Genomic DNA, 12,127 nt, shown 5'->3' on the forward strand with positions numbered 1-12,127 from the left:
TGGGAAATTTGACACTCACTGAACTGACGCGCCGTACAAACACTGGCATGGATGAACTGCGGCGAGGAGGGGACTGGTATTCGGCTCATCAAATGGCCTAAGACATGACGCAAAGACCAATTGGTAAACCAATTGGTACCACGGCCGGCTCGCTATCAGTAAATAAGGGCTGTCGACGCCATCCAGGAGGAGAGAGCCTCTCCTCTCGCCTGCCTGCCTGCCTGCAGTCCTGCACCTGGCCTACGACAGGTATGTTTTGTGTATGTCTTTTCATCAAGGCGACGATGGCCTTTGATGGTCACAGCGAGACAATCATTGACGTCGACAGCGCGCGCAGGCTTGTCGCCAACGCCAATAATAAAGCGCCTGGGGATGGAACATATAGCGTCTCGTTCCCCCTATTCGAAGCCTTGCCCTGCGTGGCCAGACTCATCATCAATCAACGAGACTACCTCCCCCTCAGTCGTCCAGCGGCACTCTCGCGCGCGACAAGTTTCCGAACTCGCAAGATTCGACCTGGACGTGGCAGGCGTGCTGGCGCGTCCGCGTTGACGACCCGAATTCGCACCAACCCGGGATGCACCCGCCCGCGCTACCGCCAGCCAGGCGGCTTGGGCTCTGCTCAGCAAGCCCATGCTAGCATAACAGAGATGGCGAAGGTGGTTTTTTTTGGCCGTCTACGAGCCTGCCGATGCCTTCGCAGCGAGAGCCGGTCTGCCTGGTGTCGCAGCATCATCGTTAGTCTGGCTAGCACGGTTCGATCCTGAAGCGCACAGGGGAGCCAGACACGTGCCCTGACCGGCTTGCGCACGCGTCCGGCCAACTTGCATTGATAGCAGCCCCAGTTCGATTCACTGCCAGAAGAGGCATTGCCGGCCCTTCGGGTCGCGCTCCTTGGCCACGGTACACGTATCTGCGATGTCGGCGTGTTCTCGTCAGCCCTCTACTTGCCCCATGCCGCCCACAGTAACTGGAAGGGCACCGTGAGTGTCTCGTATTGGTACTCGCCTACTCTCCACGGCGTCTTCGGGGCCACACACTCGCAATCATTGAGTTGCCTTTGGCATCTGCGCGCGACGTTGCAGCCGTTCAGAAACAGTCCTCAACTGCTTGTAGCTGCACACCTCAACCCTAACCCTTTGCATTTATTTGTAGCCATTGAAGAAGCTTGTGCGCTCGGCGAGTGGCCTTGAGGTCTACGAGCCCCCTAACAAATGTCTAGATCGCAGCGTTGCAGGTCCGTGTGCGTTTCTGGGTTCGCGTATGTCCCATCAAACAAAGCTGCAGCTACTCTTGAGCTCCACGGCATTCAGCAAGGTGCGATTGCGCACTGATTGCCCCTTGTATGCTGCTCGTTCGTACGGCGACGTGGTGCGTCAATTGCCATAATGTCCCCAACTTTTTCGTCTTCAAGACTATCGAGGCGTTTAAACACCGTCGTGGGGTGAGCTTCGGCCACGTAAGAATGTGTCAATGCGCAGCAGTAGATGAAAATCTGGCGCTGGCGTTTGAAGCCTTTGGTCTTCGTATGCCTCATGTGGACGTCACATCATTTGACACTACTTGTGTAGATTCTAATGCCTACTTCCAGGCCTACGACAAGGCAAGGCAAGGCAAAGACCACGATGGAAATTCTGTGCATACCGGAATTCACAATAGTATTTGCTCGGAAGCGATGGTGCTATTGCTTGGGCTTCTGGGCTGGTGGGCAGGTATGCCAGCATCTTCAGCAGCTGCCACGCGCCTGCGGGGCCTGTACGGAGTGGCCACAACCCAGAGTGAGGAATGGGGAAATGGCGTCTGAGATGTCCTCATGCGACCCCGATGACGAGGTCAAAAAGTATTCCACGCAGATTAAACGCGCCATCTCTCAGTGCAGACTTTGTTAAGGAACCGAACAACGTGCCCGTACCCGCGAAAGTGCCGTGCCAGGCACACAAAGACCACGCATACAGAAAACCAGGCTAAAGAAACTAATGAATACGGCGACAGCCGTCGGCGCTGGCTTATGGGAAGCCCCCTCCGCCCAAAGGAACCCGATAGCCGGTCATGGCTCGAGAGGTTCCGACACCCGCGGTACCAACGTCTTCTGCCTGCTCCGGGGGCGACATGCGAGCAATCGTTCTAAATGCCTCCTCTTCCAATTCCTGGGGGCTGACGGTCGGTTCAATCTTCAGCTCATCAGCAGCTGTAGCTTCCTCCTCATCCTTCTCTTTCACTTCTGGCTTCTCAAAGTCCCATCGCAGTCCCTGTCGCCGATCCTTTTCTTTCTGGATGTTCTCCGCCAGTTCTGTCGTGGTGTTCAGCTGCACAGTGTAAATGGGGTTGCCATTATCTCCAGCAGATGGCAACAACTTTCCTGGCCTGTAGAGGGGTACCGCGCGGCACGCGGATATGAGGGCACAATGGAACTTGTTGCTTCGCTGTGACCGCAACTTGTCGTCCGACCAGTTGTTGCGATGGGTGAAACCCAGCCTTAACTCCATCTTATTTAGTTCGTGGAGCGACGTAACGTTGAGTGCCAGGCTCCCCGGAACGTAGTCTCGCGGATTATCGTATAGGAATCTCTCCAGAATCGTGCGAAGCTTGGCGAGATCTTTGAAGCTCGTACGAAAGTCGACAAAAATGCTGAGTGACTGACGATTGATGCCGGACCGTGTGTAGTTGTCGATACCCTTTTGGTAAAGCTGATCATTTGCGATCTGTAACTCGGAATTGTTGTCGAGTCTGCGGAAGACAGTGTAAAGAAGTGACTGTCTCTTGACAGCATATGTCGTGCCGCTTGCAGCACCCGGACTCGAGATGCTCACGACGTCCCCCGCGTCAAATGGATGGTCGAAGAAAACGAAGATGATACCAGTCAGGAGGTGGTTGAATGTCCGGCCCACCGCAAAGGACAAACCGATGGCGAGGGAGGAGAGGATGCTCTGAATCTGTTTGAGAGCGGGCACATAACGCACAGCTAGGTGAATCAGTTTGTCGTTCAAGAACAGTTGATGCATCAGACTCTTACCTATAAAAAATATCATGACAACAGCAATGATCAGCAGGCAAAGCCAATCAAAGGTATTGATGCAATGGTCCATGTCGGCAATCGTCCGGTAGACGTTGTGTCGCATTTGTCCAGCTTCGGTCACAATGCCGATGAACTCTTCAATTTGGATGTCACCGCTGTCATTTTCGTCGAGGGTGTCGAATATTTGCGCCGCTTCTTTCTCCCTATCTGGGCCGAGGACCTCGATGATGTCGTTCTTCGTTAGGGCGGTACTGCCGCTTGCGACCAGCGATAACCAGACTCTCCTTGAGAGTGCTTGAGCAGAAGTCGGGTTCGCCCAAGCGCGATCAATGACAGAAAATGACGACCCTGGCCGTAGCCAATGGGCTGCTGGAGCGTCCGAGATGAAGTTTCCGAAGAGTGACATGATTCCATAACCATCGATGCCCAGCCGTGCCAAGTAGCTTGACACACGCACCCGAGCTGACGCCTGCATGTCGCCCTTCGCGTTCCGAATGACGAGGTCTTCCTCCGCGAAAGCGCTTCCATTGACGGGGTGAAGATATATCGAGGCCTCATAGAGAGTGATAAGGGCGTTGTGTACGTCCTTGGTGCGTGTCAGGCCAACGTTGGACTGTCGATAGTGGTAGTGCACGGCTAAATAGCAGATAAGTATTTTCTCCACGAAGTAGAATACTACCCAGAGCTGCAACTGCTCCAGTATATCCTCAACTACGTCGTCCCAGCCAGTGTCATCCGGTCCTTTATTGGTGTTCACTGCGAGGTCAGAGTTGTAGTTGATGAACTTCTCAAGGTCAGAATTCGACGAAAGGTTCAACGTGAGCAACTAGACGTACGACTGTGAAGCAAGAAAACGAGATGATAGTTGTAAAAAGGAAACAGATAGGTCGGCGCATGAATTTGAAAATGCGCCAGTATCGTTGGTGAGAAGAGTTGACGTATCTAGAGTCATAAGCCATGATGTACGCAATTTAAATGAAGACCCTCTGACGAACCTGGCGATGAATCGAAAGAGATACGGTAGGCCGAGTCCTGAGAGGTCAAAGAAAATGGCAGCGATCCAGGTGACTTCCAACCAAAGACATATGAAGAAGACGAGGTTGCCGTACTGAGTTGCTTGAATGGCCTCGGGCGTCGTGGTTTCGTCAGGGAAGGCGTCGCCGGCGAACACGATGATGGGAATGAGCAGCCCCACGAAAACGACAACAACCACAACGGCATATCGAACTGCCCACCAAAATAGGCGTCTGCGGTGGTGCACAACTGCAGCTGGCGGAAGAGGCAAAGGTGGCTGGTCGTAGTAGAACGACTCGTACTTTGGCTCCTCAAGTGTTGAAGAGCGCTCTGGCCCCTCATCCTCGACTGTTCGAGGGCTTCCTTTTAGTGTTGCCATCTAGAGCAAGTGCACTTGGCGTGGGAGAGCATCGATAGTTGTCAGTCTGAGCCGGCAATCCGTGAGAGTGGTGAGAAGCCGTGATCTAGAAAGCTGTTCGGCGAAGGGCCTGATATACGCTACCAACGAGGTCTTCCAATCTTAGGCGATGTCAGGTCTGGGTGCTCGGTGGGTAAGACGGAGTCAAATTTAGATTTCCGTAACCGGGGCTTCTCCTTATAACGGGTTCAAAGCCTGCATTCGTATAAATTGAAGGATCATCAATCACGTCGACGTCGCGTGAGGGCTCTTCCGACTGGACAGTTCTGGCTGTAGAGACGCAGGATTAAGGGGCCCGCAGCCTTTAGCCTGTAGGAGAGTACGCAGGTGGAAATAGTTTATAAGTTAGTCTCTATTGATGCTTGTTTGTGGCCCCCCGTTCTTGCCCAGTCGAGTGGCTGGCCGGGTTGCATGTCCCACCTCTCAGCCTTGGGGACGGCGTGGCGGCGGCTGGAGCCGATGTGGGACTGGAGCATATTTCTTCTCGACGGGCTTGACTAGTCGGATTGGGGTCGTTGAACTGCCACGGTATGGAATCTTGACTGAGCATGTCCGCATGCAGCAAGCCCATGGAGATCCTCGCCTGCGCTGTCATAACCATCGGTCTGGTCAATGCAAGGTCCCCCTGAAAGATGGGCAACTCAGGTCACCGACAGCGAGCAATGTGCACGGCACTTCTGAGTTAAACGTGCTGAATGTGTCTTCATGCTCATCGAGCTTGTGACAACTATATGCTGCAGTCACTCTTCGAGTTGCACGTGACGAATCGTCAACCCGCCGCCGTGATGGTATCGAGGTTTTGTGGTCAGCTTGACCAAGGTTTCGTGTCAATTCATGTCCATACAACGTTATTGGATTTAGCAGAAGCCCAGGGTTGCCAGTATGTGAAAAACCGTCCTTTTGCTTCGCGTCGTCGATGCAGCGTGATGAGTGGGGACATTGATACAAAAGCATGAAGATGAGGAATCAAAATGCTCAAAGCAAGCTAAATTCTTACCACGCAGGGGTACCCTAGTCCGCATGAGCACACGACAAGAGCGGCACCACTGTTGCCCGCAGAATCAACAACAACAACTCGCACCCCTGTCGCTGGACTGATGGGGCCAACCAACTCTTCGTGCATCAGTATGTCAGTCACTCACAGAACCTCGGGGCAAGAAGGCAAGTGCATTATTATATTAAGAAGCCGCGTGGTTCCTGCAATTATGCTCAAATTTTCTTTCTTACCTATGATTGGAGTACAGATTCCCTTTCTCCGGCTGTATAGAAAACCTTCGTTGACCCGTTTCGTTCCCACCTCCCCATGACATTTTTTGGACAAGTTCAGTATCGCAATTGTGATGGAAAATGCTTGCTGGCATGAAGAGGAAAGCCACAGACAGAGACCTTGTCCTACCACAACTCGGCCATAGCTCCGCTAAAGACATTTAGCAAATCCTGCCGACCATTACTCGGAGACGCCTTATAGCTCATTAGGGAGAGCATGCTGCGAAAGCCACTTGGGAAGCACCTGATTCTACTCGCGTTAAAGGACACATAGCTACTGGGCAGATTGGCAGTATTTATTTTGTTCGGCACTGCTTACTCGGGGCTACATGTGTGTCACAATTGCGACTGTCCGCTTATATACATCCCTAATACTCCGTGAGGTTCTTCGTCTTTGGTCCCTGCTCCCTAAAGACACAACGCAGTCATCACGTATGGGCACCTCCAAACGCTACGAGGGATAGGCGCACTACGAAGGTATCGACGTAGGCCATCGACACTTTCGCGACTCAAGTCATTGAGGTAACCCCTCGCCTGCTTCATCATTTGGGAGTCTCTGGAATCACTATCCCTGCCACACGACACTAACACCTTGATGGCGTCGGCCGTTGGACACCCAAATTAATAGTTTATCTCGCGTGCTATGATACTGCATCTGAGCAAACTTGATGTTCTTGCCTATGTGTTGGTATTATGGAACTGAGGCATCAATGCCATTCCATGCTACAGTCCAGCCGGACCTCCGTTCGCCATGCCCAAAGGTGTCCCAGGTCAACTACCAAAGATCTTCTTCTCCTTCAGGGTAGTCCTATGATGTCCCCGAGACTTCCCCTGCAGGATTTCCGGCTGAGAGGTCGTGAAGTTAGGCAAGTCATTCCACACTTTCATACCTGTCGGCCCCGACGAAGCAGCCTTCCATTTTGCCATGGATTCGAACTTAAGCATTGCCTGTACCATATAAGGTAGCCCAGGATCGAACTCTATGACTTCCCAACTCTCCAATCCCTCACTTCCCCAGGTCCTACGAGAATGTACCAGTCAGCACAAGGTAGGTCTAAGCCAAGACGCCACGTACTCTGATATAAGTGGCATGTGCTTTTCTGTGAAGTATTTAAGGTCGAACGCCCCATGGGCATACATGAGTGAGATGGTGGCGGACGGAGGCATTTTGTGATGTGTGTGTCTTTGTTCTGGCAACAAAAGGACGCGATCCTTAGCTGCCCGTACGCGCAATAAATAGCAATCTGAGCATTAATGACCAAATATTTCGTAATCAAGGCGGCTCTGGCACAAACTTGCTTGGGGCACTTGCCCCGCAGCCGTTGACGACATTGTGCGCAGATCGGTGTCCCATAACAAGTCTTTCACGGATGGTGCCCTGACAGGCTTTCGCCAAGACTGAGCGGGCCTGCCTTGACAGTATTATACGCCCGCTACTAAGGGACGATAATAGGGCTGTTTAATTAATCGGCAAATGTGCTTCCGCCGAGAGTGTAGCTAGTTGAAGGTGAATGATTGCTCGCAAGTTTCGTCGCCTTTGCCTGAGCGCTGGCTTACACACAGAGCCGCCAATGACGTCAGTCACGAGCCCATCGCGGACCCGCGACCAGGTTTTTTGGCAGAGCGCCAAGGATATTGAATACGTACCGGATCTTATTGCCGACTAGGTGCGTCATTCTTTGACGTATGCAGACGGTTAGGGTCAATGGCATTATTTCCATTGATGTAAAATGTGCCCGGCGCATGCTCATCGACGGACCAGACACTGTCTGCGTTTTGCACTACAAGTCGGGCCTTGGCGGCGACTCGTTTGTTGCTCGCAGTAGACAAAAGAACGAATTTTGTGCTTTTTCCCACTGCCATCGCAAGTCTCATTCATTTTGCACAAGCTAGTATGCCGTGTTTCTAGATGACATTGGAATGAACTGCGAGCTTCCATTACCGATTGCCCACACGAGGTAGTTCGCATATATACCAGCCACCTACTACCAAAAACTCCATTAGTGCTGTCGCCTCGACATTGTAGGCAAGGCGAGGATGTAGAAGCGCTGTTTCTGCCGTCGCATTTTCCCCAATGATTGATCAGGAGATGATTTACTGCGAACTGACTGATTACCGGCTTCTCGCCGCTGCCCATGACCCTAGCAGCGTCTCTTCACGATCAACATGCCTTAAGTATGACTAATATTCGGAAATCGAAAATGGCTGAGCACTGGGAACGCTCACGATATGTCGATATACTGAAGACTAGTTGCACCCCCGCTTTGGGCCTTGATGCTGTCACTTGAGGAGCCGCCCGTGAGATTCCCCGCCAGCCAGTCGGGCACCGTCCGAACCTGGCCATGAGTCATATACCACACTTTGACAAAGTACCTTCTGTGGACCAATCTCGAAAAGGCTGCAAGCCGAGACACAGCATCGTGAGTCAATCATTGTTGCCACCTGTACGTACGGAGGACGTTGGTTGAAGCCCAGAAACCGCCTTTAATGTCTGTTTCTTCTATTGTTGGGTTGTACTAAAAGGCCATCGCAGCTAGAGCTGTACCAGTAGTAAGCCCGTTTTATTCCATCTGGCTTACCGAGCTATCTCTCTGACTGAAATCGAAGTTTTGTCAACTTCTAGAGAGCATTCAAGCTGCACGATTCGCCCTTTGTTTCAGAACTTTGCTCAAATCGGAGGTGCTCGAATCACCCTTCCGCAGTGGACAACACACCCAGCATGAGCATTCCAACCAGAAACTCAAGTCTCACATTCCGCGAAGTCAATGAGGAAAACTGGCGCGCGGTAGCAAACCTGACTCCTAAAGACGGTCAGACAGGCAACCTTGCCCCCAATGTTTGGTCTCTCTGCGAAGCCCATTACTCTGAAGACGCCTGGGTGCGAGCCATCTATGCTGACGAGACACTTGTTGGAATGCTCATGATGGCGATATGGGATCCGGATGAGGCCTACTACATTTGGCGATTCATGATTGACGGCCGATATCAGGGTCTGGGATTCGGTCGGCGAGGAGTAGAACACGCAGTCGCTCATATACGCCAGCACAACCCGTGGGCAAAGAAGCTGGGGGTAATGTCTACGCCGCCGGAGGGGAAACATGTTGAAAATTCGTCGAAGAATGTGAACCCCGAAGATTCTCCCTACAAGTTCTATCAGAAGCTTGGGTTCGTGGAAGTGGCACCACCGGATGAGGACGGAGAGATCATGATGAGTATAGACTTATAGATGAGTGTTTTAAACTGGGGGACGCCGTTACAGAAGGACAGCATCGATTACTCAATTGACATCATTGATGACTGATGCAGTCTACATGAGATAGCAGACAAGCATGGCGACTATCAGATTTTATAGACAGTTATATTGTTTTCGAGTTAGTAAATGATGTAAGGCGTCTTTAGCTAGGCCATGGCCACTGTCGCTAGCTACACGAAAGACTTGCTAGTATGGCAATCCTCGACCGTTAGCCATGTGAAAACTGATGAGTGCGGAAGTGGGGCTACATATACTCTTCGGCTTTCCGGCCGTTAAGGTTCGGCCTAATAAAGTGCCACCACCCTCGGGGAAAAGCAAATAATTCGAAGTCACAAGTACATACGTGCCCATCATGCCATTGCGAGGGTGTGGCTGAGTCGTGGAGACGCGTGTGTGGTGGACCAGATAAGCACGGCTAAATAATACGCCGCGCTGGACACAAACAACTCTCGTGACTTCGACAACATTACATCGCCTTGCGCTGCACCCTGCTCATGCAACTGTCGAAATCGGGTTTCGCTGTAGCCATATACTGTGACTTGCCATCATGGTCGGTATTCCAGGCAGGTCCAAGGGCTGCGCCACATGTCGGCGGAGGAAGAAAGGGGTACGTAAACACATGTTGTCCCAACACCAGCCGTTATTTACGACTGATCAAACCATTGAAAAGTGCGACCAAGCGATTCCCGTCTGTAGCCAGTGCAAAAAGTCGGGCCTTCGATGTGGCGGATACAGCAGAGACCTCACGTTTGTTCACTCTGCCGTGCAGTGCAGTGTTCTGAGCTCGAACAACGGCGATGGCTCAACACGTACTCCGCAGCGACCATGGCTCGCACGATACGCGAAACCGTCAACTGAGGCGAAGATCATCATACAAGACTCGTTGATCAGATCGGCCAGGGAACAACTGTACCTGGGGCACCTCTGGGACGTGATGCTTCCGAAGGGTCATCGTGCAGCAGTTGGAAGTGCACGGCAAGGCGATACGGGTTGGGGTACCCTCATATCCAGTCTGTACGACAAAGAGCCGAGCCTTCGATATGTTGTCGTTGCGACAGCCATGGGCTGCCTCTCATTTTCGGGGACTGGCAGACGGGATATGTTGATCAAGTCACTCGAATCGTACACCGCAGCCGTGCGGGAAATTGGGAAAGAATTAAAGGGGCAGGCAGCGTATGAAAGGGACGGACTAGTCGTTGCATCTGCTCTCATGGCTTCGTTTGAGGTAATTGTTACCGACGTCGTTTCAGATATGTAGCTGCTGACCTGGCCACTAGCTTGTCTTTGTCGTCAACGACGAACCTACGGCCCTGGCATGGGCTGGCCACAGCGAAGGACAATTGGCAATGTTTCTCGCAAGGGGTCCAGAAGCTTTCACCAATGGTGTTGCTCACCAACTCTTCGTCGACAGCCGCATCAACATGGTACGTTTGGTGTAACTTTCCTCACATCACGAGTAACATCAACCTTATTGAACCTATCCAGGCCATGCTAGCCATTGGAAAACGACAGTCATCGCCGCTGAATGACATGAAGTGGAAGACAATTCCCTGGAGGACTCAGAAGAAGTCTTTGAAAGATAGCCTCATGGATATAATCCTTGATATCCCGCAGCTATTGGAGCAATTGACGATATTGCAGGCCTGTTCATGTCCCGTCGGAGGCAAGGTTCAGCGGAGTCAATTGCTTAACGCCTGTGAAGGGGTTGAGTCCGCATTGGCTCGGTGGGCCTCACGTTTCGGCACACAGATTCTGAAATTCGACTACACCGTCACTGGCCTGCCTTTACCCACCCCTTGCGACGGTAGCGAGTTCTCTCTGCTTCATTCATCGATTATATACTGGTTTACTGGCATGATGCTCTTTTCGGTCAAGAGTATTGCGTTGAATTTGACAACGCCTGATGGCATCGAGATGCTTCAGGTAAATGCCTTGGCAAGAAAGTGTGGAAGGGCCATTCCACTTCTTTTTGAGTCATCTGCGGGTCTATCGGAGAACATTTCGGGACTTATGGCACTTAGTGTCGCTATACGATACTTTGCGGTCACGGAACTCCCTGGCCAGCAAAGTGAAGAGGCTCGGGGGCTTGAAAGTCTGCTTACAAAGACACTTGCCGGAACAAGCGTCCATAAGTTGCTCAAGAGAATTAACGGGGGAAGAGATGCGGTATTAGACAACGAGACCGAACAACCTCAGCATACACGTATGCTTGGCTGGTTGTAATAATTCGCAGAGGAACTTGTACTCCCTCAAGCAAGCATTTGCAGGCAGATAGTCGTCCCGCCCGCAAAGGAATAAACCAATCTGTGCATTCTGCCGGTCACTCGTTACTCCTCACCGTCGCTGCGTGAACCCGCGTGGGTGAATAACGAGCGCTGGTAGCATCACGGTCCCTTTATGTAGGGTTATTTCGGACGCGTTGGGGGGCACTGCGGCTGGGGGGCGGTGACACACACGTGGTGCCATCGAGGCATATGTTGTGGCACATGTTCATGTCGGCGCCATGCAGGCCAGGCCAGGGTGTTGGGGTGTAGTGTCGCGTCCAGTCGTCAAGCGCTGGCAACAAGCTCGCGCGCCCACAGTTGCCCCCGCGCCGTGCCACTGGATTTGGCACCCCGCATCAGCCTGTCATGCCCCCTACCACGCCCGACCCCACGAGCTCGCAGGCTCCGCTGCCAGTCCCTGCAGGCATCGGCTCCACTGGCCATGCCGGCAATCAGCAGTTGTCCCAAGCTTGCCCAGGACCAAGGAAACCAGTAGGACCTGGTGGCGTACTGGCGCTCACAATCGCTCCACGTGGGGAAACTGATTTACAAAGGACGATCAGCTAAGTCATGCAGTACAATTAGTCTCACGAGCAATTATGGACACGCACTCGATTTCCTCGCTTAAAACATATCTCCTCCATTGCCCGCGCGGTGATCTGGGGCCTGTGCGGGTATTGATGAGACCTATCACCATATTGAACAAGAAAGTACATGTTGGTACATCAAGGACTGTTGTGGTACGTATTGCATCGTACCAGCCTTCCTCTCCCAAAGCCAGACTCCCCGCTAATTGATGCTATTGAAGTACCCGTCCTTGTTTTCGATATCTACGCTCAGCGGCATGCACATTGCGACTAACATGCCGCCGACCAGATCTCTATCTTGGTCGGGCC

At 52.3% G+C, this 12,127-nt stretch overlaps 4 protein-coding genes across 4 annotated transcripts; 2 read left to right on the plus strand and 2 right to left on the minus strand.

Moving 5' to 3' along the window:
- Window positions 1–2,006: 2,006 nt before the first annotated feature.
- Window positions 2,007–4,409, minus strand: JDV02_007314 (uncharacterized protein; the record flags this gene model as incomplete). Its single annotated transcript, XM_047988796.1, has 4 exons — window positions 2,007–2,962; window positions 3,014–3,800; window positions 3,853–3,958; window positions 4,012–4,409. 4 exons carry the CDS (start codon window positions 4,407–4,409, stop codon window positions 2,007–2,009), a joined length of 2,247 nt encoding a protein of 748 aa, XP_047844794.1.
- A 2,076-nt stretch (window positions 4,410–6,485) lies between these two features.
- On the minus strand, window positions 6,486–6,881 carry JDV02_007315 (uncharacterized protein; the record flags this gene model as incomplete). Its single annotated transcript, XM_047988797.1, has 2 exons — window positions 6,486–6,735; window positions 6,790–6,881. The coding sequence occupies 2 exons, from the start codon at window positions 6,879–6,881 to the stop codon at window positions 6,486–6,488; spliced, it is 342 nt and encodes a 113-aa protein (XP_047844795.1).
- Window positions 6,882–8,148: 1,267 nt separating this feature from the next.
- Window positions 8,149–9,086, plus strand: JDV02_007316 (uncharacterized protein). Its single transcript, XM_047988798.1, has 2 exons — window positions 8,149–8,264; window positions 8,322–9,086. Exon 2 carries the CDS (start codon window positions 8,434–8,436, stop codon window positions 8,938–8,940), a length of 507 nt encoding a protein of 168 aa, XP_047844796.1. The 5' UTR covers window positions 8,149–8,264; window positions 8,322–8,433; the 3' UTR covers window positions 8,941–9,086.
- A 338-nt stretch (window positions 9,087–9,424) lies between these two features.
- JDV02_007317 (uncharacterized protein) lies at window positions 9,425–11,443 on the plus strand. Its single transcript, XM_047988799.1, has 4 exons — window positions 9,425–9,574; window positions 9,638–10,192; window positions 10,245–10,391; window positions 10,453–11,443. The coding sequence occupies exons 1-4, from the start codon at window positions 9,515–9,517 to the stop codon at window positions 11,188–11,190; spliced, it is 1,500 nt and encodes a 499-aa protein (XP_047844797.1). The 5' UTR covers window positions 9,425–9,514; the 3' UTR covers window positions 11,191–11,443.
- The last annotated feature ends 684 nt before the right edge of the window (window positions 11,444–12,127 follow it).

This window comes from Purpureocillium takamizusanense, chromosome 6 (assembly GCF_022605165.1).
Source record: "Purpureocillium takamizusanense chromosome 6, complete sequence".
In the NCBI taxonomy this organism is placed as follows: Eukaryota; Fungi; Ascomycota; class Sordariomycetes; order Hypocreales; family Ophiocordycipitaceae; genus Purpureocillium; species Purpureocillium takamizusanense.